The sequence below is a fragment of the Varanus komodoensis genome, unplaced genomic scaffold, assembly GCF_004798865.1.
Source record: "Varanus komodoensis strain SLA01 unplaced genomic scaffold, ASM479886v1 scaffold16, whole genome shotgun sequence".
NCBI lineage: Eukaryota > Metazoa > Chordata > Lepidosauria > Squamata > Varanidae > Varanus > Varanus komodoensis.
This window is the reverse complement of record NW_025335468.1, coordinates 20055958-20082747: the sequence shown is the minus strand read 5'-3', so window position 1 is coordinate 20082747 and position 26790 is coordinate 20055958. Positions and strand designations below refer to the sequence as shown.

Genomic DNA, 26790 nt, shown 5'->3' with positions numbered 1-26790 from the left:
CATTGAAGTCCGGGCCCAATTCAAGGTGTTGGTGATCACTTATAAAGCCCTAAACAGCTTGGGTCCTGGCTACCTGAAGGAGCGCTTACGTCCATATATGCCCGCCCGCCCCCTGAGAACAGTGGGAGAGGCCCTTCTCCGGGAACCTTCCGTGAAGGAAATTAGGAGGATAGGTACTCGGAGGAGGGCTTTCTCAGCGGTGGCGCCCAATCTATGGAATGTGCTCCCCAGAGAGGTCCGCCTGGCGCCGCTGTCATTTGTTTTTTGGTGCCAGGCGAAGACCTTTTTATTCAAGCGTTATTTTAATTGTTAATGTTATTTTTATTTTAAAGTTTTTTGGCCAGGGCAACTTATTTTATACAGTTATGTGTATTTTATATTGTTATTTATGTATTTTAATTTATTTATTTGTAAGCCGCCCCAAGGCTTCGGCGAATGGGGCGGCCTAGAAATTTTCTAAATAAATAAATACATAATAAATACATACATACATACATAAAATCAGTGCCAGAGACCCAGTCTCTGACCCACCAGCAAGAGGCATTAGGCTGTTTCAGTGGTGGACCCCCATCTTTTGAGCACCTTCCCCAGGGAGGGAGGTATGGCATGTTCAAAACTGGTAGCTTTTAGGAACAACAATCTTGAAGACATACTTATACTAGTCTGCATTGGTGCTTAAACCATTAGTAGCTGCTAATGTTTTATATGCCTCTGTGTTTGATTGTAATATGTATGCTCATGTTTTTGTAATACTGCACATCACTTTGTGAGGGTGCCCTGTAAGGCGGATTGAAAAGCTTTTAAACAAATAGGTCATGTTAATTTAATGTCATAAGCTGATGCAATGTATTATTAACTATCTTTAAATATTCTGACCCTTTTTTCCCTAGCTCCTTTAACTTGAATGAAGCGTTGGCTGTCCTAAGTGAAAAAATAGGTGCTGAAGTTAATAGTTGCCTTTCCCAACATGGATTCACACCTTTCACACCTGAGAAAGAAGCTGTGCTTAAAGGACAAATCCAGGCAGTGGCCAATCCTGATAACACTGTTTGCAAACTGATAGGTATGCTTAGTAGACTGAAGGAGTTTGTATGAGGGAGATTGACCAAAGGAGTTTGAGAAGGTGTGGTAAACAGAGAACAGGAATGCTTTAAATATGTGCATACACACCCTTTCAGAGGAGAGGTTGCAGTGGGTGTATTTGCACATCATGTGAAGCCACCCTGCCAACAAGCCACGGCGGGATGGCTCAGAACAACCCAAGATGTGCCTGACACAGTCATTCTCACTGTGGGTTGTTTCAGCCCTCCTTTCCCTCCTGGTCTCTGGCTGGCAGCAGCACATATCTTGAGTCCTTTTGTGGTGCATTCTGAATCCCACAATGCCTTGCTTCCTTGCAGCCTCTTAAAGAGAGAGGAGCTAACATCCTGAATGGTAATCCCAGTTCACTTGGGCAGTCTCAATGAAAGCAGAGAGTTAATGTGTAAAACCCATTTATGCATCCTCACTGTTAGAAGGCGGTTCAGGCTGCAGCCATATATACACATTCTTGGGAGTGGGCCTCTTGCATAGAATTGCCTTCAATAATCCTACAAGGCTACTTTGTCAAAGGGACAATAGGAAGCTGCCTTGCACTAATTCACACCCTTGATCCAGCTACCCCAATAATGTCAGTGTTGGCCAACAGCAGCTTTCCAAGGTGTCACACAAGATTCTCCCCAGCCCTAATAATACCTTGGGGTGCTGTGAGTAGGTGCAGGGGCCTTGTGCATGCAGGGGGGGCAACCTGCCACTGAGATGCAGCTCCCCCTCTTTTTTTTAAAGGAATGCTTGGCAAGAGGGAGGATGTTCTCCATGCATGATTGGAATATCTGCACGTCATGTGAAGCAGGGCTTTCTTTCGTGTCTATTGATGCTGGTGTCCTCTTGGTACAGGGAGGCTGAGATACACAGGTGTGTTTAGAATGAAGAGGTTACGGGCACAGTCCTATGAAGTTCAGACACGCTGGCTGGGGCATGATGGGAGTTGTCAGCCTTTCTTTCTGTCTAAACTTGCATAGGATTGTGCCTGAGGATGCTGAAGCAGGGATATCAAAGGGATCAGGTTTAGCTCACCTGGGGTCAAATACCCAGAAGGTTCTTTCCTCCCCCCTTTGAAAATGTCCTGACTTGTGAGTGTTTGCCCCACTTCCAAAGGACCGAAGTGTCTTCAGTTAGACCATTGTTGGTGGCGATAAGAGTGGTAAATTAAACCATGCTGCTGCTGTGGCATTTAGGTCCTGTCCACAAGTAGAGTGCAGCTGTTGCAGCTTCTCTGAAACTGAACTTGACTGCAAGAGCTGAGGAAGATTTTAGATAACTATCGAAGCATGATACAGTAGACCTCTCCAAAGTGCGTCTGTCTCGGGTTAGTTCTCTCAAGAGGAAACCAGGATCTCTTTGTTAGTCTTACCAACATACTTACCTCCTTTTTCAAGATTCCAGAATCCAGTCATTTTTGGAGAGCTTCCTTGCTGCTGGTCATCAGAAATCCCTTCCCGCTATTCCTGGTGGATTAGGCCCTGTTCAGAGAGAGCTGGAGGAAATTGCTGTCAAGTATGTCCGCCTTGTCAACTACAACAAGATGGTCTTCGGTCCTTATTATGATGACATTCTCAGCAAAATACTGAATATCAAAGAATTACCACCGCTGTGAGGGGAAAAATGGAGAATCTTGAACTCGTTTGTATGCTGCCCTAAAGGTGAGGGCTTCAACCCAGAGTAGGGTAGGGTAGTAGAAGGCTGCATACCTGCTGTTACAATTATGTTTCTGTCAGACTTACCAGGATTGGAAAGAAGCTGCCTCCTTCAGCCCCCACTTGTCTCTTGGGAGCCCCATGGTCATCTTTGCCATCCCCTGTTCCTTTCCTGTTGCCCAACTGCAGTCCAGGGCTCATGAGAAACCGAGTGAAGCAGGATATGACACAGGTTGGTTTGAGGGCCAGGAGCGTAGCGTGTGATGGCGCAGGAGTGGTGCCCAAGCCATCCTGCCCCCAAAGTCAGTGGGTGTTCTTTATCTCAAAGCTTCTCCCCACCACATCTTGCTTTTTTCCAGTCAGTTGTGCAGAGGGTGCGTGCAAGTGGTGGGAAGAGTTTCTCCCACCTTCCTCTCTTCGTACTAATCTGATGCATCCTGCCACATGTGGAATTCTGGCTGTATGTGTGGATCACATCCATTGGATCAGGCTGGTTAATTCCTATGTGTTGTAGCAACCTTGTGACCTTTGGAAAATGACTTTCCCACAAAACATTTCAATAATTCAGTAGCAGAGATTGAGTACAGAGTGAATATACCATGATGCATTAAAATAGGCTGAGTTAGTATTTAATTCCAAGCAAGAGTTAATTTTGCTCTTTGAAATGGAACCCCTGGCAAAACAAAAATGGTAGTTGTTGAAGCCAGCTGTTAAGCATGAATTTTGATGCAAAAGAGTTAGTAAAGTTACCTTTTTACACTAAGTTATAGTTGCTAGAACAGGCTTTAAGAACCATATAACAGTAATGTAGTTTTCCACAAATTCAAAAGTTGGATATTGCTGGTTAAAGCACTTTATATATAGTCTGCAAACTAAGGCTCTTAGCCTTTCTGCCAGTCATGGTTTTTTCTATGATACTTGTTTCTGTACCTGCAGGTATTCTACCAAAAGCATATATATTTTTGTAGAGTATTTTCTGGTTCTTCTCTACTTCAGTATTCACATGAATGACAAGATGGTGTTTCTCACTTCTGCAATGTGAGAACTAAAACTTCTTTTGATAAGAGTGATATTTCTTGGGGTTTTTGTTGCTGGTAACATAAAATGCTAATAGACAAGTAAAACTTTCTATGTCTGAAGCAGCTGGATAAAGATGTATCCATTGAATCTGCTGCTGGAGTTTATATGGTAAAAGTATTTATATAATAGAAGATGGGCTAAGCTCCTAGTTTGAGACACCCTTTAAAGAGAGTACCAAGCCCTCACTCCAAGTATCCTTGGCATGCGGGTGCAGGTGTGCTGCCTGGCATGTGCCCCAGTAATCAGAGAGGGCCAGCACTGACACCCGTGAATTCTGCTCCTTCCCCCCTTGCTGCTGCTTCGCCCCATAGAGCAGCCTTTTGCAGGCTTCGGCCTGATCAAGCAGGCAATCCACCGGCAGGATGCCGATTTCCATGAAAGAGGTCATTTGTATGCTTGGCAATGATGTTTATAGTAGGTTGCAAACTATTTTTAATGTTCCATGGAGTTTGTGGAAATTTTACTGCTAAGTTTTTTTTTCTCCAGGAGTTTATAAATATGGATGCTTGAGAAAATTAACAGTGTTTCTTAACGAGATGACCTATTCATTGCTTTTCCACATGACTAAAGGAAACATAGATACTAAGTCAAAAATGTGGAAGACAAGAATAAGCTTGCATAGTGGCTTTAGAAATTGGTCAGAAAGACAGAGCACTCCATTAAGCAAGTAGTTTGTTTACACCATGAATAATTAAGCAAGAGCTATTTTGGTACAGTCATTTAGAACATAGACTTCTTAATCAACCAGACCAAATACCCCAGCATTTTCTATTCTTCAGTGCATGTAACATTCTCCCTAAGTATTAGGCCCTTTGCATTTGAGATCTAATTGCTTTCAGGGTTTGAATATAAGGCAAATTTATGAGTTCAAAATTATTCCTATCTGTGAAAAAAGTTTACCTTGGATTACCCAAACTGTTACTTTGCTACCCAAAGTAACAAACTGGGCATTGTTAACATGGAGAAAGGCTAAGCACAGTTCAGTCAAAGTTAAACACAACTCTCTCCCATTGGAATTGGCTAGATGTTAGAATACTGTATGTAGTGTTGCCTGGATTGTGTCTGTCTGTCTACATTGATTAAAATACAATCCCTGTTTCTAGCCAAAGGAATTGTTAGCTTAGCTTAAGCTCCCTCTCGCATTTGACCATTGAAAAAAAACCCTGCTGTTGTGTAGTTTGAAGTGATGCTGCTGCAGTCCTATGGCTCCTGGGACTCTTAGGCCCCAGTGGGACTAAGATAGTTTGGTTCTTCTCTAAGCAGAGGAAGGGAGGAAGAGGTCCGCCCTTGACGGAGTTCTCATACGCCAGCTGTCCCCTGCACAGCAATGGCCTTTCCAATGGCAGAGAAATTGTGCATTTGTATTTTAAAGGCATCACAGCATTGAGGGGAAGAAAGGAACCCACCACCCTTCCCTCTTTTCCATTCTTACCTGTATGAGCCTGATGGGGCTGTAGATAAGGCAGTTTATCTATCCTTGGTTCTCCCTGCCCCCACTGGGAGCATAGGTTTGTCCATACATTGGAAAGGGAAAAAAATTGTAAATGGATATTCAGTATTTATCAACATTATCTAAATTGTATGTGTTTGTGTATTTCTTTGAAGCTATGAATACTGTGAAGTACTGCTTCTTTGGTGTTTATGTTGTCTGTACCTTACCTGCATCATTGAGAATTAACTTCTGTGTAATAAATAATTTTATGCAATAGACTGGATGTTGCAATTTCAGATCATTAGCATTTAACCTAATTCTTTCTTTCGGTTTGCATGCAGTTCTAACTTAGCATCTTTTTATTGTTCCTTTTGTTATTTCAGTAATGTTTGCTATACGTGTCAGTTTTTCTTGTGTATTTGTATATACATGTTGTCCTAGATGGGAAAGTGATGGATTAAAGGTTCTTCAAGAACTACAGGTATGCAGAGGTGTTTCACCTGTTGAGTTGCTCTAAAATGGATGAGGAAAAGGTAAACAGAATCTACTTGTAGATCTGTCTAGACAATTGCAGTAGATCACCAAGGTTCTGATTCCCAATAATTTTACAATAGTAGCATCAATAGTAACATCCTTCTTTGTGGGCTGAATAGAAAACTTGCGGGGGAAAGATTAATTAGGAGTGTTTTGGTTATCTTGCAGTTGTGGGTGACAATTTTTTTTTCGTACTCAACAAATTCCTGGGCTCAGAATTTTTCAGTTTCAATCTTTATCCTTTGTACCTAGCTCCATTTTGAAATCTTAGTAAAAACAGCATAAATCTTGCAAGCCTAAGTTTTGACTGCCCCTGCTATGGTAGGAAATTCTTTAGATGCAGGGTACTGCAAACAATGTGGTAGATGCTGAAAGCCTCTCCTGGAATGCCAGTGACCACATGACAGAAATGATAATTATCTGTAGCTCTCATTCACACTGCTGTGTTGGGTATTACTGACTCCGGTTACTGAGCAGCTGCAGTAGGATGGTAGCATTGTGTTTAAAAAAGCTTGAAGGCTACAAGCTTGTCTCTGCATGCAGCTTTGCAACAGTGAAGATGGTATGTCTTTCCATTATGTAATTTTTTGCATGAATTCATAAATCCATCCGCATGAATCTGGATTTTTAAAAAACGGGCATGTAAATTTGGCCATTTGAAAAAAATATTCTTTGGTGTACACTCTTGAGTAAGAGCTCTCTTTCCTGGCTCCCTCTCATAGTATCAGCTGTAATATTGAGAATTCATATGTAAACTGACTCTTAAGTTACAGTCTGGGTTATGATTGTTTTGTTCTTCTAATATAAAAAAACTGCATTTGCTAAAGGATATACACCGCACTTTCAGTGAACAATGTATAGTTCTACCTGCATTTGCCTGGTATGTACGAAAGTGCCCCTACTAATGCAGTTAATGATGTCATTCCTGTTCTGTGTATGGAATTTGATAGCCAGATAAGAATAGGCAAGTTGAGATCACACAACATCCAACTCCAAAAATTAAAATCTGTAAGCACTTATTCTATTAAGTGTCAGACAGCCTCTGAATGAACAACCTGCTTCCTTTAATCCCAGGCCTTTGGCATTCCTGACTGGTGCTTAGGGGAATTGGAATCAAACTGCCAAGGAGGCACTGTATTGGCCAGGCCCTTGGCTTTACCTTTATAACAAGCTACATAGAGCAGAACCAGACCATGTAATATCGTTGGTAAACTGGCATCATCAGATCTTCATTTCTTGGCCTGTCATTTCCTCTTAGGAAACCCTTTTAAGTGTTAGGAAAAAGATAATGCGGGTTTCAAGGGCTTGTTAAGGATCCTTCACAGTAGCATCTGCTTCAGCAAACACGCTTCCAAAACTATGGTTTTAGTTTAGCTCATCCTTGCAGCCTGCTTAATAATAGATTCATAAAATGGTTAGTCAATGCTTTTGACCAAATGCAAAAATGAACTTTGATCATAGTAATTCATTTAGCAACTGTTGTGGTATGCTCAAACATTAAAAGGTTATGTGGAATATGACAGCAAAACAGCAGCCATCTGACTGTCAAACAAAATGAATAGGAGAGCTTTTATTGAAAATTATTTCAAAACTCATTTTCTTCAGGTATTTGAAAAACAGTGTGCACATCCAGGATTAGAAAAAAAAATTGAGGCAAATGAAGTCCCATACCATGGAAGCCTGATTCCCTGAGACAGAGGGCTTTTAGACCTGCTCCTGCTCTCCTTCCCAACCTCCAAGTAGCCTTCAGTCCCCATTCTAGGCTGGCTTTGTTAGCAGCTTTTAGTTAGTGCTACTTATTACTGCACTAGCAAGAGAACAGCATGAGCCAAAACATTATGGAGAGCCTTTATTCGAAAGGAATGGTTTTTCAGTTTAAACTACAAAACAGTTTCCATTCATTCTGCCATAAATAAAAACAAAGAATAAGGCAGGACAGACACTACATGAGCAAACCGAGAACAACTGCTTGTTTTTCCAGAAGTGTGAATTTAAAATATTTCACAATTATAAGCTATACAGTTTTTAAAATAAAACTGTAAGAATCCCCACAAGATCTCATGGTAGAGAGGGATACATTTGAAGAGCAACCAGATGCAGTTCAGACATTTTGTGTGGTTTGTGTTCAAAACCAAATTCCTGCCATAGCTCAAATTTGCTTGTTCTTAAGATCCATCTGCCCTTTTTTCTTTTTTGGATGAGGATCCAGCTGGTAAAAAAGAGGCACCACAGTAACAAAACAACTTCAGTTGCAAGATGCATGTTAGAAATTTCAATCCCTTTTAAACATTTGATTTGTGGAAGGAAAAAAATTGGTATAAGTCCTTGTTTTGCACAGTTGTGTTTGCAAAGTTTCATCGGATTCGCTTTTGTTGCCGTGCTCTGTAAATGTCATGAATAGGAGGAACCACTGAACCTTTTTCCTCGTCGTCATCTGAATCTTCATTTGGTCTTTTCACAGATTTATTGAGAAGGGCATTGTTTTCCAAAGGTCCATTCCCTTCCATTGATAGGTCAGGCAAACCTCCAGTAATGATTCTTACTGCTTCATCTACACCTTTGGAAAAGGGAAGAAGATTGTTGGCTTAATGAAAAATACAGTTACAGGAAAAAGTCCATCACTTAAAAATGACTAGTTTCTTCAAAATACTAGAGCAAACACTGCACATGAACTGCAATCCTTTTTTTATACAGCTTGGCAAAACCCTATTTATGTATTAAAATTTCTTTCCCAGGGTTCAGTTCAATAACACTCAGGGTAGTTAATGAATTTTTAGCTAGCCTGTCTGCCTTCCTATTTATTTATCTATCGCTTTTATAGACCGCCCATCTTCTGCTGTCTCAGGACGGTTTACAACAAAGCAAAAGATAAAATAGGGCACAGCATCCAGTAATTCAATAATATAAAAACCACATTAAAACCAATTAAACATTAAAATAATGGGAAAATAAAAAGGATTTTGCTTGGTGCTGAAAAGAAAAAAGCATCAGAGCCAGGCGGACCTCTCTGGGAAGCATATTCCATAATCGGGGCACCACTGCAGAGAAGGCCCTCCTCTGGGTAGACACCCTCCTAATCTCTTTCAAGGAAAGCTCCCAAAGAAGGTCAAGGGGCAGGAGGGCATAGAGGGAAGGAGGTGCTCCTTCAAGTATCCAGGACCCAAGCCATTTAGGGCTTTATAGGTCATGAGCACCTTAAACTAGGCCAGGACTTCAATTGGCTTGATAAGGATGAAGGCACTGTTCAAAAACTTTTGGAAATCTGTAGATTTCCAAATCTACAAATCTACATGGTAATGGACTGGTAATGGTAATGCGTCCATATATGCCCACCCACCCCCTATGATCGACAGTGGATGCCCTTCTCCGGAAATCGTGAAGGATATTAGGAGGGTGAGTACCCGGAGGAGGGCCTTTTCTGTGGTGGCGCCCCACCTACGGAATGCTCTCCCCAGAGAGGTCTGCCTGGCGCCGTCAATATTTGCTTTTCGGCACCAGGCAAAGACCTTTTTATTTAAAAGTTATTTTAACTGTTAATTTATTCTTATTGTATTTATAGATTTTAATATATAGCCAAGATGGTACCAGTTTTTAAACTATTGATTGTATTTTTATGTCGTGAGCCACCCCGAGCCTTTGTTGCGATGGGGGCGGCATAGAAATGATTTAAATAAATAAATAAGTGCAGTCTCAGAAAATGAGAACAAACAGTAAATCTCTGAAAAAATATATTCAAACACTATATGTACTACAGCTCATCATTCACTATTTGAACTAGAAATCCTCTAACCAATTATTTAAGTATCTAACAGCAGGGGCTTACATCATTTTTGTCCTTAATAAAGCACTATGCTTGATCAGGATCAAACTCAAAGAGCAATCTTATCACTCCCTAAATTCTCAATAACTGAAATAGCCATCCCCAGGAGTTCAGAATATCAATTAAACAACACCACACAGTGACACCCCATATGTCTCGAAGAGGACAAAAATTACTTACTGTCTGGGAGTTTGCATCTCCTGACAATCTCCATGAGTTCATCCACTTGCACAAATGGGCCCTGCAAGAGCAAAAGAACAAAGAGGGTCTGTTTAACAGGAAACACGCTATACAACCATCATAATTAAATGTAATAAAATTGTAATGCATTCAAGTAGAACGCTCTCAGATTGCAAAGCTTTAAAAATATTTCAAAATATTATGACCCAACCTGAAAACACACAGGAGGTGGGAGAAGCTTCATTAGAACTACAGCAGCAGGAGGGACAGGAAAGACACCACCAGGAACTGGGTGCAAACCCGGAGCTAGTAAGCAAGAAAACAATTCACATTTTAGTCTTAAGAAAGGAACAAGACAATGGGATGCATGTTTTTCATTTTAGGGGGCTGATCTTACAAAGCATCATACAAGAAATGAGCAAAAGCTGGGGAAACCAGGGAGTGCAGTCCTACTTCCCAGCCTTCTTTTTATTCTATGCCCTCCCAACAGATGCCAGGCAAGTTGAGAGGATGTTAGCAAAAACACCTCTCATTCATCCTTTTTAAAAACAGTTTCCGCTGGATGCGCCTCTTGGCACATCAAGCTGGCCTACCACACTTCAGGAAGGACAGGTGATGCAGAGCATTCAATTCTTGTGGATACGACCCTTTCCACCTTCCTAACCTCCATCCCTTTGCCTCCCTGTGATTCTTCTGATGTTGTGGCAGACATGGAAGGGCTGCAAGGGCATGGGGGAAAGGTGTGGGTTCAGATATCTTGAAGTCATAGCAGTGTCAACTGATTCCAGGGGAGATGCAGAGAATTCACATCCTATGGTCCCTGACATGCTCTCCAAATAGGGCACAGGATTCCTCTGCCCATTATTCTATCTGAAATACTTTTAATTGTACTTGAATTCCAAGTAAATACTTAAAATATCCACTTTAACTGCTTCCATATAACTACCCTTATAACTTTCGTGTAAACATTGAAGTTATCAATAAGGTCCACACAGTTTTAAGTGCATGTATGGATGCGAATGAACTGTAGGATCATGGAATCTTTTTTAAAGGGTCAATAAGAATAAGGGAAATGGCAAGATTAAGATTTCTTAATTTTTAAGTAATTAGCTTACGTGCTAAATGTCTCGGCTGAAATGGAATCATCTGCTGGGTATCTGGTTTTGGATACTCTGGCTTCCTGTCCGCTTCATCTTTTAGCACAGGCACTATTGAAGGAGCCACAACAGGATCTGGAATTATGGTTGACAGCTTTGCACGAGAAACATCCTGGAAAACATGAGAAGATGCAATGATTATGTTTAAGAAGATTCCTTAAGGTGTCACCAGCTTCCACCTTGTTGTTCCCTTAAACTGGGCTTAGGAAATGTCAGCCACAGAGCAATGTCTGCTTCTAGATCCCTTTTCTTAATCTAGTGTAGACGGTGGAAGCAGAATGCTGTTTGCCTAGCCTGGGACAGAGGGGCACCGCTAAGGTCTGCATGAAGCAGCAGCTGAGACCAACCAAATGGAGACAGCGCCAGGTGGCACAAGCATCCTCTTATTCATTTCTGCCAGCATAGCAGCATTAGATGCTGCCCTTGTGGCCAATAACTTTTTAAAGCATGCAGTTATTTAGGACCTGGCTGGAATAAAATGCGGGATGGGTTTCATCAAGAGCTTTTTAGCTGTTTTTTGAAGCGCTAGTATTCATTTTATATCTACCATAAGGAGGCAATTTAAATGGTTCCACAGAATTGCTGTTATCGAGTACAAAAGCACACAAGTACAATAGCTCACTATGCAGCTGGGATGATTTTCTTAAGAGCCACCTGTTCTTTTTTCCAGCCCAGGGCATGCAGCCATGGAGGTAGACGATGGGGCCTCCTCTGCTTAAGGCAGGGGCTTGAGGAACATCTGCAGAAATCCTGCAGTTGCATCCTGCACTATAGATCCTGCACTGAGCAGGAGATTGGATCAAATGCCCTTCAATACCCCTTCCAACCATATGATTCTTCTATGGGATGAGCCATAACCCATGAATGGTTTAGTACACCATAACAACTGCCATGTTGGAAACAACCTTCGCATGGTTCTAGAAAAACTCCTTGTACTTGAATGGTTATTCAATTAGAACTAGCAAAATAATATATTAAGTCAATTAAAAGGGTTAAATGAACACTCTTCCAAAAAAGAAAAGAAATTAAATAAAAATGCACTTTTCCAAGGTAGCAATATTAATAGATCACATTCCTTCTCCATATTAATATTCAGGAATGTCCTTATCTCCATACCTTATAACCAAGAGCTTTGAGTTCACTAGCAGAACAGGGGTACAGATCCATGAACTTGTATCTATCTACTAGCAGAGCTGTTTCTTTGCCCTCATATTCTTCCTTGAAGGCTGTAAATCTTCGTTTCTCCACTTTTAGTATACTAGCCAGATCACCAATATTACTCTCAAAAGCTAAAAACCGTGCCCATATCTCTCTGCACAGAAAACACAAAAAGAGAACAAATGCTCAAGGGAAAAGTAACATGTAAAACGTGAAAGGGGGAATGAACAGAAACACCTTGTTGAAAACGTGCTCTTTGAACTGAACTGCATGCCTCTACACTGGTCAGCAAGCAGCAGGCTTCAAAAGCCCAGGGCGCTGCAAAGCGGACAGCTGCTTGTCGACTGACTGAAGAACCATCCCTCACCCGCTTTTTCCAGTGTCCTGCCATCCAGAAGAGTCAATCCTGCTTTGGCATCAGAATTGTTCCCACAGAAGCAGAAAAGAACTACAGGGTGGAGGGACGGTTGCCAGTCAACAATCAAAGGCTTCCTAGGGGCCTCATCAATTCCCTGTCCAGAATCCATAGCAGATGCATAGGGGAGACATATGCCTGCTCCTGCTGCTGCCGCCACCAGCAGCCACTCAGTGTGTGTGCCCTCTTTGCAAAAATAGTGGGAGCGCTGGAATGGAGACAAGAAGAACTGCGTGCCCAGACTGCATGGAACTCCACCAGCCTCCCCATCCAGAGACTACACCTCCCAGCATTCCCAGCCAGAATAGCCGACTGCAGAATGTTGGACCACAACCTAACATATATGGAGTGCATCCGACTGGGGAAGCCTGCACTATACTATCTGGAAGCTGCAGCAGCTGGTGGCAACCTCTGACACAGACAACCTGAAAATGCAATGGTAGCAGAAATATCTTGCTCCTTCTTAATGTAATTCCCCAAGTCTCCTGTTCTTGCAGTGCGGGCCAGGCCATCACAGAACTATCTGTGCAGCTGCGGATGCCATGGGATTAATGGAAGCAGTGAATAAAGACTGATGGGATGGGCAGGAATGGAAAAATCACCTAGGAAGGAGGTCCAGAACTGAGTATACATGCAAGAAAAACTGCTCGAGCAGATTCCGTATCTGCCAAATCTACTTGCTGACAACAGAGACTACACTATCCTCAGAGGAGAGATGGTCCCAGGTGCCATCAGAGCATACTCTGACATCTAAGGAATGAACTGCATAGAAAATCCTGCAGTCTGTGGCCTGAGTAGCCAACTGCTCATTTAGGAATGCAGTGAATGCACACAGTATCTAAACAAAATGACCCCCCTCCTTCCTCTGCTCCCCTTGTTAAACAGCCCCCTCATCTATGCTGCACAAGGTCTTTTTGCATGCAGTGGAACAGCCCCCACCCCAGAAAGGAGCTCTGGCAACGCTTACCCAGACTTCTCAGGTGGGAGGCTCCCTGAGGTTAATACACGTTCAAACAGAACTCTTGTATTGTTATCCTCTATTAAAAAAATAAAAATAAAAAAGAAGATGAAAACACACTTCAAATATATTTTTATAATTTTTTTAAATGGGCATTATACGGGGGTGGGGGGAGGATGAAACAATACTTTGAAGTAGTTTTGATTCCAATGAAATATGAACAACCCAAATGCAATCCACCCTTTCCTCATGGATAAACAGATAGACTAATGCTGCTTCTATTATGCTTGAAAAAGTCTTGCCTCCTAACGTAGCATCTCAGGAGTGCAGAAGAGAAAAACGCTTTCTATTCTATCTCCACAAGACACACATACATGTGTGCTACTAGTACAAACAAGAGATGCAAAGTATACATGCTCACAGGGTGCAATCTTATGCATGTGTACACAGAAAGGAGTACTACGACTCCCAAACATTTCCAGCTAGAATGGAATGCTTGGCATTAGAGGACTCTTTTGTCTAAACATGCATAAGACTGCACCCATAATAAATTAAAACAATCTAAACCTTAAAAGAAATATTAAAAACTATGTTTAAAAACTAACAGTAGCAGCAGCAAGAAGCAACTGCCTAGTGCTACTTTGAACAAAATGGCCTTTGGCTTATTTGCTCTTTGCTGTCTATTCCCATTAAGAAATCTTCATTCCAATTAGCAGGAAATCAGTAGACTAGTTGTGAGTTTTAAGTGTTCTGTCTTTTGCTTAAATTAATTTGTTTAAATTAATTTCACATTTGAGAAATCGATATTCATCTAGTTTAAGTACCAGTAAGAATATATGCAATTAATTTCAAGTGTTCAAAGTGCTTTGCACATATTTACTTGCACAAGTGGAAAGTCATGCCTGCTTGTGTACACTCGCCCTGCTGAATTCTCCCAGCATCTCTGCCCCACTGCACAGAAGTGACTTTTTGAAGGTGCAGGGAGCTACAGAGGGACAGAGTTTCACATCTCTATTGCTGGATACAACCCATTTCTTCAGTCTTTACAGCAACACTTGCATCTGTAAGACTCCTGCCTGACACTCCAGAGCAGTGGCCTGGCTTTGTGGCACTGAATGGCCAACATTATTATGATTTTGTAGAAGGAGAAAAGGACTGGAAAAATGACAGTTTGTTTACAGCTACTCCTAAATTTGTAAGTAGGGAAGATTTGAACTAAGTTCTTCCCAACTCATCCTTTGAGCCACTACACTGTACCAGTTTCCTACATGTTTTCTACATGCACAGGACATGCCAACATGCATCTCAATTAGCCTTCTCAACCTGGTGCTGTTCAGATGTTTTGGATATCAGCTCCTAAAATCCCCCGTCATCATGACCAATGGTTAGGAATGCTGGGAATTTTAGTGCAAAACATACAAAGAACACCAGGGCAGCAGGGGGTGGAGGAGACTGTCAACACTCTAATGTTCTCTAATGCCGAGCAAGTTAGTTTTTGCCAGCAGAACTGCTATTATTGGCACAAGATTGGATGAAACTAGCCTGTAGAAAGCACTAAGTGGTCAAGTCCCATCTGTGTACTGATGAAATAACATTTCTATATAGTTAGCAGTGACATCTGAGACCTGGATCATCATGGATTATCCTAAATTCCTGACTCAGTTTCAGGTAAAAATGGTTCCTGCCCTGGGTGAAAGGTTTAATCCCAAACCCTGTAATGAATTATATCTTCTACCAAAGCTTACCATTCAGATGAGAAAGATAATCTATATATGCCAAAACATATTCTGGAATGTCTCCATATTTTTTGAGCCCCAGCTCAAAAATCTTAAAGGCCACGGACTTGTCCTGAAAATAAAAAAGATATTATTAGCATGGTGGGGGGCGGGGTGAGAGCGCCAAACCCCCCAAATGCCTGAAGCAACCCTTTGACTCACTATGTGTATTTACCTTGCTGCAATAATACTCCATCAGAGCAGCTGTTACATACACATGATGACGGGTCCGGGCATCCTCTCTGGCCTTCTTAAAGATCATCCTGCCTGATTTGATGCCTTCTGCTCGCCTTGCAAACTTCATGTACTGAATATATACCTGAAGAAGTAGGATCAATCTTTGAAGTCAAGTTCAGTATTTGAAGACATGATGACCTCACTGCTCATCTAAACTTCCCTTCATTTAAAAAGTCCAACATTCAGTCAAGAGAGCCGCATCTGTTTAACACGTTCCAGCATTTAAAGCATTTCCCAACCCACCAAAATGTACCATCAAGAGCTTTTCCATTTTCAGCTTCCTTGAAAAACAAAATAACAAAACAAAGAATTTCTATGTGCAGTCCTTTTACAGAAATCCCCAATCTATGCCTCAAAGCAACAGGGCTTAAGAGCTAATCGCAAAGGTGAGTTAACGTTGCCCTTTGCTTCTGCAGCCTCCATCTAACTGCACGTTCACACAACAGCCTGGTCTGCACATCCAAAGCCTTGCTTCATGTATGGCAATCATGGCAAAGAGCTGTTAGACGGAGGAAGTGGGATGGGTGAAACCCTGCCTCCCTCCCTCTCCTGAACAGCCAAGTGTCTGAACGCTACACATGAGCAGCCACAGGACTTGGGTTGGGTGGGGACAGCCCCTATTCGTGCACATGGCTGCTCATCTCATCAGAGAGTATCCATGTGTGCATCATCCCCAGGCAGATCAGGGTGCACATGTTCTTTGCATCATTAGAAAAGGCTTTTCAGAAGCATTCCCAGTTTTTTCAGGAGCGCTCTAGCTTTCATTTCATTTCATCTAATGTGATTGGTGCCACTGAAACCATTATTAGTTCTGTTTTAATTAACAGTGAAGATCAGAAATGGTTAACAATGCCTGACATTTTTTACTACGTCACAAAACACCCAGCAAAATCTAAGCTTTGCTCTCCTACAGTGGAAAAATAACTGGAGCAAGGTACAAATAATAGTACAAAGGTGGGGTACTTTTATATTTTTGAAAAATAAAGGGAAGCATAATGACATTTGAAAGTGTGCTTTTAAAAGTTTATTTGATTTATTCTGCAGCATTCTATGCAAAAATGGAAATTTTGAAATTCTGACATGTTTTCTATTAGAATATTTTAGGAAGTGACCACAGAGGAACAATGCAGGAAAATCAATGACTGTTTATTCTTCTGTCAATAAGATGAAACAATAAAAACTAGGCATACCAAAGTGGGATCAATATCTTCAATTGCCAGGAGCCTATTATATATGCTGTGCACCTTCTCATATTTCATCCGGCTCTGGGTAAATACAATAACAATAATAATTTTAGGAAGAAGAAAGACATTGCTTTATCAATGTATGCTCAAAATGACTACTGATTGTCTGCTTTTGTGAAGATTAAGATATCCAGACAAGAATATTTTTAAAGAAAGTAGGGTGGATGCACTGAAGTTTGAAAGAATAACCGAATCTGTGGACTTGCCTCTTCATAATCTGCATATGCAAAATAAAGAAGCATATTCTTCTTTAGTAAAGTGCTGATTGCTCTTTCATAAATATTTGCAGCTTCATCACTGAATAGTTTAGCATTGTTCATGTCCTAGAATCAAGAAAAAAGGGACAAAAAAGTTTAGCTTATGGCTAGCCTGAACACAGTCCTATTCTCATCAGCAGATATACAAGAATAGTCTAACCCAAGACGAGTCATAGTCCTGGTTAGCCTGGAGTGGGCCACTCAGCTAGGCCATACTAACCCAGGTCCAAAAGAAAAAAACCTCCCTTTGTAAATCTGTTGTAAGTCTCTGCTAAAGCTAAAAGTCAAGTCATCTGGTTGCTGGCACTGATGCCACTGCTGAAGTTATCACCTCCAGTCAGCAAACTTACAGACTAGCAAACTACCCAGGTGCCTAAACAATTAGAAATATTCTAGTATCTACTGCAGAGCCATATGAGCAATTAACAGACAGTCAGCAGACAGAACACAAGAGGTTTTTCTGGAATCGCCACCCAGAGAAGGTGGGAGGGACTGAAGGAGAACTTTCTGAGAAAGGAACTTCGGGGTCTTTCTCTCTTGGGATGCGGGCTAAAAGCAACTCTCCCGGAAAGAGGGAATGCTCAGTGCAGACACCAGAGATTGCACCAGGGTATCCTCTTTGGTGCAGGTGCTAGGTGCACATTTCCCTGAAAGAGAGGGAAGACCTGGCACAGGTACAAGGCACCACAGAGACTGCAGGTCTTCAAAGAACCAGGGAGGCAGCTTAATGCAGGACTGAGCTAACTAGACTGTGTTTTCTGTTTATTTGTCATTTGCCACTGAATGGCCACTTTAAACCCCTCATTGCTTTGTGCTCTGAAAGTTACGGACCTTTTTACCATTCTGCATTCTCTTGCCAGTATACCTAATAAATCTTTTAGCTTGTTTGCACTGAAACCCAGACTGTGTACTTTGGAAGTGAAAAGGGGGATGACTGCAAGGAGACATGCCACAATATTGGTCACAGTAATGCTGATTTTACTACCAGGTGCTTGCAATGTACTGAGCACAAGCTGTAGCCTAAGACGCGCTCCCCTCAGGACACAGGAACACTGCAAGAAACCCCAGCAGGCTACTGGACCAGTTGTCCCAAGGGAATGAGAGTACTTGGGGACTGAGGAGACCGGGTTTGTTTCACTCTCGGTGGTGGCATCTGGCACCAGTTGACTTCTGCACCAGGCCTGGCATCCATAGCCAGGGTCACCACCACCACAAATATCAAGAAATCAACAACTAAGCAGTTTGGTTCAGAACCTCCCCAGAAACATGGTTCTGTGGACTTCGTTATAATTTTCTTAGAATGTTCCTTTTGCGTTTAAAAATATCACATACATTTTAAAAAAAACCTTAATTATATATTTTTGCATATGCTTTCAAACCACTTTGGTAAATAGTTCACCTGGCTAGCTACCATGAATGTCAGTTATTTTACCTCCTTCTCTTACCCCTTTCTCAGCTAGCAGCTTGCTGGATTGCTCAAGATATTGTGCAGCTTCGTACCAGATATCTGGATGATGTCCCAGGACCAAGAGGCATTGCTCATACGCAAACATTACTAAGGGGAGACATTGACACCATAAATGTTCCTTGTAGGTGGCACTTTACAAAACAAAGCAGTTTTGTTTTAAACAGGTGGTTCACAAATTTATCCCCAAATTTAGTCTCTTCAAAAACTTCTCGTAATACTTATGCATGATCCCAAAAGCCACATTCTCTGCCCTATTGAGGCATCTTAGCACTGGTAGCTCTTAAACATTCCATGATTCATCAAATTCTAACTTCATCTAGGTTTGAAACAATTGATGTCCAACCAGGACTTCATTCTGCACACAGTGGAAAGTTGGTTTCTTAACTGCACTTGAATAGCAAGCGACAGAACATGGTATTTTCTTTATTGTTCTCCAGTAAAGTTTTGAAATATTCTTGCACCCTGAGCCAGAAGAATCTAGTCTTACTGTTCCAAAGGGCAATATTGGAATCCCTTTGCAGATTATCTATTATGGACAAGAACTTCAAGGTATATGCTAAGCCTACATAAATTTAGGACAGACAGACAGACAGACAGATTTTCTTTTGCCTAACATGGCTGAGATAGGCATTAGCCAGAGACAGTCACCAGCAGCAGAAAAAGAAACTAACAGGGAAATGAAAGTCACACACATTTGGGCATGTGCAGTTAAGGCAGGAGTGGACAGCTGGCCAGAACTCAAGCCTGGCTCTAGACAGTTGCAAAGCTATTTCTGTGGAGCCACAGAAACACAGAGGACACAGAGAAGAACATCCATTGAAATCAATGGGCTTTAACTATATAGCCCAGTGCTCTAGCTTAGTATGGTGTGAGATCCATTCCCAAAGATGACACCAGCAGATCTTAATTAGTAATGATGCTATCTTCTTCACACTACCCTAAAGAGCCCAACAAAGACTATGCGCTCACCTCTCTTTGTTATGAGGGTTTGGTCTTCAGTACGCAGAGGATTGCTTTTTTCCCATTGTATGTATTTCTTCCACATGTCCACCTGCTGAGCCTCTTGGGGAGTATTTTGTGGTGGGACAGAAGGGGCATTGCGGTCCAGACCTTTCATCACAGTCTCATATTCCTGAAGTTTTAAAAAAATCACTATTATTGCAATTCTAACAGGGAGAATTCATTAAGATGGACTTTTCAACAGCATTTTATAACATATTTAATGCTCTTATCCATTCCGCTTAGTTAACCATCTATTGCACTTCAAGGATTCAACAAACAGTAGTGCTATATTTAATTTGAACAAAAGAAGGACTAAATAAATGACAGTTTGTACCTTAGCCACACGTCTAGCATTCATATAATCTCTACTGCGATCTTCAATCATTTTCTTAGCTAAATGGATATTGATTCCCTGGAAGAGATAAAGCAAAGAGTTGAGTCCTGCAAGCCTATCCTCACTTACTCAGGAGTAAGCTCCACTGAACTGACATAAATCAGTGGGATGCATTTATGAGGAAACATGCACTGGGCTCCAATGTAAGGCTGCCGCTTCTTCTCTGTACTCCACAAAGACAGAGGATACAGGCTGCTGGCATGTCAGGAGTGAGCAGCTCCTGAAAGAGCCAGAGAAAAGCAGCAACACCTGTTTCCAGAACAGGATAGGTCAGCGGAGCTCACAAAATGGCTCACCCCATTCTGGAAGGGGTGCTGGCTCTGGCTTCTCAGGTTCTTGTAGGAGCCGCTGGTGCCTGTTGTGCTAGCCACCCATGCCACGGGCACAGCAGAACTAGCAGCATCCTTGGTGGGAGGCGGTTTCTTAGCCCCTGACTGGGAGAGGCGAGGTAAGGGTGTAGCAGAAATGGCCGTCCACAGCCAGAGGTGGTCGGCCCACGAGGTGCTGGCCATGCGGTCGGAAGAGAAAACAGCTAGAAAGCAGCGTGGAGGGAGAAACAGAGAATTATTCCTTCTCCCCTTTGCAGAGGAGGAAGGAGGTAAGAGTTCTTTTTATTTTAGTGGACGGAGAGGGGTAGAGAAGAATGAAAGGAAAAACGTGAGCTAGAGCAACAGAGGTTCCGATGGCGATGCGACTTCGTGTGTGGTTGAAACGAAACTGAGGCACTGGGCGGGACTTCTGGAAGGGGTGGGGTGGAGCGGGTCCCCTGGTCACTCTGTGATGCTGAGCTCTGGAAGTTTCTCTCTGACTGAGGCCTTGTGCTCCACGGCAAAGCCCGTATGTGTGATTGCACAGAGACCATGAAGAACTAGCAGGGCCGCACCAGCAAGTTTGGATGCCGGCCAAAGACTTCGCATGAACTGTTGTCACAATACATTTATACCATGTCCTTTTCCCTCTGGCAAGGAACCCGGGGCGGCTCACAAGGTTCCTCTCCTCTCCATTTTGTCCTTACAAAAGCAACCCTGTGAGGAAGTTTAAGTTGAGAATTGTGAGTGGTCCAAAGTCGCCCAGTGGCTTTCATGGCCAAGCAGGGACCTGAACCAGATCTACCAAGTTCCAGTTCAACACGCTAATTCTCTGCCACACTGGTGCTCATATTTATGCATCATTTGGGACCAGCGGCCATCTAGGCAACCTTGCACACTAAAACCAGCCCAAAGCCTCAGTGTTGTGAAGTGGGCAGCAGGTAAAAACAAAAAGTTCACATACTTTTCCTGCAGAAAGACAAAGACAACTAGTGTGGGATTAAACCTGACTCTTCCCTCAGTCCACCCTGCTGCATTTTCTTTAATGTCTCTGTCGGGTGAGAAAAGGCTCCTGTGGGAGTGGGAAAGCTCCTAGCATTTGGAAAACTGCCCTGCTGAAAGAGGCTTACTTTCTGCTGCAAAGTGCAAAGACAGCACTACCTTTCCAGCCAATGTAATCGTGTTACTTATTCTATCATTCTTGCTCTGAGAGATGGCCTTTCTTGCTATGCAACAGACATTGTACCCTAGAAATGGCACAAAACTGTACCAGCAAAAAGTAAAAAATATAACAAGAGAGCAATTTTGAGAGGCGGGTTCATAACTGCTCTGCTTAATGCTTACAAGAGAAACCTCTCTCTTACCATGCCACCCTTTCCCCACCCTGCTCATAACACTGAAGTGTTAAAACGTAAGAAAAGAATGGGCTTAGCAGAGAACTCTCCCCATCTTGGGTGCAGGGAAAGAATTGTATTAGCATAATGTCATCTCAGTCAAGCTTGAATGCCAGCCATCTTGTTCTTACCTCTTCATATTTGTTATAATCTCGCCAAAGCTGCTCAATATTGATCATCGGGTTCACACAGCCTCGCTGATAAACCCTCCGGACAGCAGTTATCCTCTGGTTTTCTGCATAGGATCCTACTGCTTCACTAAATAGTGAGGCAAGACATGAATATGTCAGCAATTACACGCTGCAACCTGTATAATATCAACAGTGCACTCGTTAACAGCAAAGGAAGATGAATTGTACTTACACGCCTTTCAAAAAATTGATGTAATCCACCCAAATCTAAGTAAAAATATATATAGAAGTAGAGCAAAAAAAATTAGAATGTCATTAAAATTAAACACTACAAATAAATATTTAAAAGAGTAAAGGAAAATACCTGGTATGACATTATTTCCATGCCAATTTTATCCAGAGCAAAGTCATATGCCTGAGCCATTTTTTCTCTAAAGAAAAATGCACAGTATTAAAGGCATGTAATAAAATTACTATCAAATTACAAATGTTACTCTTTCAAACACCATATTCATAATATACAAGTGAGGACACGAGTACTAGAATTTTGTTTGAACACCAACTAAATCTCACTGCTTGCTTTCCACAGAGCACTGATGGCCATGCCTGAGATGGTACAAAAGTATCTCTACTATTTGAGAGCTCCCTGTTTGTTAAAATACGTAATGCCAGTTAGTTCCACACTGTGTTTTACACTCAATATGTTAAAATGAACTGAGGTTTAAGCCTTAGAGGAAGTGGAATCAACCGTTTTAATATTTAGAAAGAAATGTAAGCCATGCCTATTTTTATTAAGATATTATATGTTTTTTATGATAGTCCTATTCTGGGTTTACCAGGGGTTGGGCACCACCACAAAATGGGCATGCCACTGTGAAAATCACTGGCTTGTTGCTATCTCCCATTTTCATTTTCACAAGCGTCTCTGAGACCCACGTGGTGCAGAGGCACCGGTGGGGATTGTAGATTGCAGCAGCCCTCATTTTGCTTTGAAATGATCCCAGCTGCCAGTTAAGAAAACGTGTTGTTTTAAAAAAAAAATTTAAAGTAGGAAAAAAATTAAAGTAGGAGCAGGGCACATTGGCAGTCACTGAGGAAGTTCCCCAAGAGTATGGGGTATTCATGTGGACCACATAACTGATACAAGGTTTTAAGTTACTGATTTTGATTGGTATGGGCTAATTTATATGGTCCTCCTTGTTCTGAACTGCCTTGAGCATGAGACAAGGATGGATTTTAAATAAAAATGAAGTGAAATAAAATGGAAATGGCATTGGCAGTGATTTCTCTTTAAGCAGCTTTCAAGATGCTTTTTTAAACTGCCAGGAAGTTTAAAAACATTGTTTGGAATTTTGACAGAAGACCATAAAAAGAAATAGAATGTAAGCAAAATAAGACACTTTGTTTTAGCCAAACAATCAGTACAAAAACTTATGCTGGTAATTAATGACTTTCTCCAGGACTTCATGCTAGTCTCCTCATAGTCTAACTTGAATTCTTTTCCTCTGCACTCGAGAAGATGTGAGACCAGGAGGTGGGCCAGGATCAGCAGACCCTATAAAAATATATAGATCCTTCCAACATCTCATCTATGGCTAGGTTCAGAAATGCCACTTTCAGTTCTCTCAGCCAGTGAATAAGCATGAAAAATATTAGTTGAAAGGAATCAAGAGACCCAAGCTAGAATGACAGAGAACACCAGACAAGAATCTCAAGACATTATTGTGTTCCCTGAAGTAGAGCTCTAAATACCCACACCATACTAAATACAGAAGTATAGTGAACTTTACCACACAATAACCACTAGACCATGCTGCACTAGATGCTATTAATTCCTCTCCAGGACTGGCCCACCATGAGTCACAACGGTCTGCACTGGCCAAGCAGCAGTTTCTGAGGGTTGGTAGAGTCCATCACCTGCTGCCTGCAGTAGGGCCGCCAAGTGCTATGGCTACCACACTGCTCCCCCATGCCCATACCCAGCAAGGGCATCTTTATCTCCTGCGCATACTGCCGCAACCTACCAGACCGCAGTAAAGCCCTGTCAGCTGTTCCACCACAAAAGTGCAGCAGGGCAGGAACCAAGGATTCAGCTCCTCACTCTGGAGAACAGGTACAATGGTGGACAACACTGTTCAACCAAACAGTGGCCTCCTCACTCACAATCCCTCAGTGAGGCATGGCCCTTTCCTTAGAGTAGGAACTGAATGGTGTACATAATGGCTCTGGAAGCCTGGGGCTGGTGTCGTCTCCATCATCAAAAGCATTTTTAAAGCAAGCCAGGTGCAACCATATCGCAGCATTGGCTCTAGCACGGATGATCGAACTCTGGCTTAAGACTGGAGGCCAATAAGAATGTGAAGTGAGCTGTATTACTTACTTATAACTGGGGAGCTTCCCTTTGGTTTCCCGCACATATGAAAGGTAGCACTTCCACAGGTCAATGTGTAAAACTTTCATAAGGCACCGCTGAAAAAGCTATTTACATTGAGGGGAAAAAACGGGAATTCCATGAATAGGCAACAAGAGAATCTTACATCTTTGGAATTCTGCTCTCTCTGTGTGCCTTTTATGGAACACAGATGCAGTCTCATTACCCACAACCCAAGTCTTAAGTTACATGTTATCTGAGCTGCGAGATGCAGGCTTTTCAGAGAAAAGGTCCACACAATCTGGTTCTGGAGCCTTGCAATTCATGCACCTGCTGCTTCACAGAATGGTGCACCTCTCAGTCTTGGCACTACATTTTATAAATCTTAAAGCACAGGTGTGAGCTCTGTTGCCTTTTTTTTTTTTTTTTTTTTTTTTTTTTTTTTTTTTTGCAGTGTGCTATATTTAGATGCCTAACTGGAACCGGCTGGCATAAGCATATGACACCGGGGTTTGGGCAATTTCACTGGCTCCCAGGCTATTTGTGGACTGAATTCAAAGTGTTAGTTTTGATCTCCAAGGCCTTTCAAGGCTGATGGCCAGGCTAACTGGGGGATTGTCTGAACCCACATGTCCTTCTCTGGACCCTAAGGCCTACTTCTGAGGATGCTAACTGCTCCTGCCTGGGGAGGTGTGGCAGGCAGCTACCACAGAAAGGACTTCTGCACATCAGCTGTTTTGATTAATTCTTTAAAAAACCAAAATCCACCTTCACACAATTGGATTTTAGGCAAAACATAAATGAAATAAGGCCTACAAATAATTGGAATGCTCTCCTCAGGGACTTACTTGGTATTAACCTTGATATCATTTCAGTGCCAGGTAAAGACTTTACTTTCTCAGACCTATTTTAATCTGTTCCTGCTTTAAATTTGTTTTATCTGGCTAATGGTTTTTATACATTTTTATCTTTACTGTAAGCTGTTAAGTGCAAGCAGATACATAGCTTAAATATTTAAAATAACCCCGACAGGAAAGTTCTATCAATACTATACTGCTTTCACTGAGTGATTTTGGTCAGTCTGTGCATTTTAAATATTTTTACACATTAGAATAAAGTGCATTAGATTAAAGTTATCTAAAATTGGGGAAAACACAGAAGAATACAATTCTTACTAAGGATAGCAGTCGTCTGGTCAGGAAGAGATCACACCGGCTGACTAGATTCTAACAGAGAAGTGTAATAACAAAATCTCTGTGCCAATGTTGCAAGTTACAGTACCAGGATATAGTGAACATCAGTTCAGTGATTTTGTTTTAAGAGTTTTGTGTGTGCGTTGCATATTAGTACAGTAATAGTGCTAGGATGAGTGAGGTTAGCATATGCTGATTTGTGATTAAACCAGTCTCTGCCTACAGCACTCTGCCAAATGTTGAACTTCTGTACCACCTCACCATATATGGTGCATGCACCTGGCTCCTCTCCAGCACTGTGGAGAGGTTGAGTGAGTCGCAAGGGAGAAGTGTCTTGGGGTCAGGTACCGGCCTTGAACCATTTTCAACAACATTTCCCTGGTGTGTGCTGAAATTGATGTACAGGGAGGCTTATTCCATAATTCCTGCCAGTCTCCCATCGTTCACTATAACTTTCAAGTTCATTTCCCACCAGGCTTTTTGCAGGAAACATAAAATCAAATTTAAACTGCAAAGGTTGTTGGCAAACTACTGAAAGTGGTCTGAATTGCTCTTGTAATTTCAACTACGATTTTTTCAAACCATAAAAGACCTCTAGTGGCACTCTAGTGGATTGGTGTTGACAGTACAAAAGGCATGGTAAAACTACATCCCCTAGCTCTTTTTTAAAAGGTCCTTTTTCTTGAGTGTTCCTCATTTTAAAAAACATTTATGATGATACCGTCCTCTATGTTTCAAGTTAAGCAAACTATGCATTCTTACTTTATTACAAAAATTAGGGTGATCTCTGAGTGGAAATAATAGAAACACCCCTAGGAAGTCTCTCTGCCCATCTTAACCAACTCTGACAGTTATGAATCAGACATTTGTTTTTTCCCTTAAAAAGAGAAAGGTACCCTTAGAGGTATTCTGATACTACTGTATTCTCCAAGGAGACCCAATATTTTCCCTCCTCTTCTATTAGCAAGGGAATTACCTGCTTGAATTATCCGGCAGGCATCATAGTATACTTGCCAGTTCAATCTTCCCTATTCTCCTTGTTGAGCAGGGAAACTAAGAAAAAAGATTGTCCTAATTTGGGCAATTTTATAGCAAAAAACATTTTTCTGTCATTTATTCAAGTGTTCCTTGGGGATGGCAATGAGGAGGGTTTGAAAAGGAAACATCAGACAAGGAAGCATTATCCAGCGCCTGATGGCCCTATTAGTATCTTTCCAGAACTTGCTATATTTGACATTAGGGCTGCAATGATCCCATGGAATTTAGCTTGCTTCTGTACATTGGACTTTTTTCTCATGCTTAGCCCTGGTTTAGAAAGCAAGGTGAACTGAGAGAAAGTCTGTGGGATTCCTCTGGTGCCCATATGAAACTTCAGCATACTCAGCACCAAATCAGACTCAGGGCCATAGGAAAGCTGGCTGGAGTCCAGGAAGTTGAGCTGATGGAATCCAATGGATTCCCATCTGCAAAACAGATTCCTCACACATTCCTAATTGACATAATTTATTTCAGGCTTTTGTTACTAAAAGGCCTAAATATCCAAGTTT

General features: G+C 41.8%; 2 protein-coding genes across 11 annotated transcripts in view; one reads left to right on the top strand and one right to left on the bottom strand.

Annotated features, from left to right (window-relative positions):
• Window positions 1–5525, top strand: part of TCP11L1 (t-complex 11 like 1) — a 28805-nt gene extending 23280 nt beyond the window's left edge. For all 8 annotated transcript variants that reach the window (XM_044425946.1, XM_044425944.1, XM_044425942.1 and 5 more), the window contains 2 exons: window positions 891–1063; window positions 2478–5525. In XM_044425946.1, the coding sequence (XP_044281881.1) occupies window positions 891–1063; window positions 2478–2695 (391 nt within the window). In that variant the 3' untranslated portion in view covers window positions 2696–5525. The remainder of the gene's footprint in view (window positions 1–890; window positions 1064–2477) is intronic.
• A 2090-nt stretch (window positions 5526–7615) lies between these two features.
• Window positions 7616–26790, bottom strand: part of CSTF3 (cleavage stimulation factor subunit 3) — a 68450-nt gene continuing 49275 nt past the window's right edge. For 2 of the 3 annotated variants that reach the window (XM_044425511.1, XM_044425512.1), the window contains 17 exons: window positions 24060–24157; window positions 22044–22110; window positions 21912–21946; window positions 21680–21806; window positions 19787–19864; window positions 19420–19582; window positions 18428–18537; window positions 16932–17048; window positions 16672–16746; window positions 15420–15563; window positions 15215–15317; window positions 13479–13548; window positions 12055–12250; window positions 10897–11050; window positions 9993–10087; window positions 9782–9842; window positions 7616–8338 (listed from right to left, as the gene is read on the bottom strand). In XM_044425511.1, coding sequence (XP_044281446.1) covers window positions 8136–8338; window positions 9782–9842; window positions 9993–10087; window positions 10897–11050; window positions 12055–12250; window positions 13479–13548; window positions 15215–15317; window positions 15420–15563; window positions 16672–16746; window positions 16932–17048; window positions 18428–18537; window positions 19420–19582; window positions 19787–19864; window positions 21680–21806; window positions 21912–21946; window positions 22044–22110; window positions 24060–24157 — 1896 coding nt within the window. In that variant the 3' untranslated portion in view covers window positions 7616–8135. The remainder of the gene's footprint in view (window positions 8339–9781; window positions 9843–9992; window positions 10088–10896; window positions 11051–12054; window positions 12251–13478; window positions 13549–15214; window positions 15318–15419; window positions 15564–16671; window positions 16747–16931; window positions 17049–18427; window positions 18538–19419; window positions 19583–19786; window positions 19865–21679; window positions 21807–21911; window positions 21947–22043; window positions 22111–24059; window positions 24158–26790) is intronic. The other variant, XM_044425514.1, reaches the window with a different exon arrangement.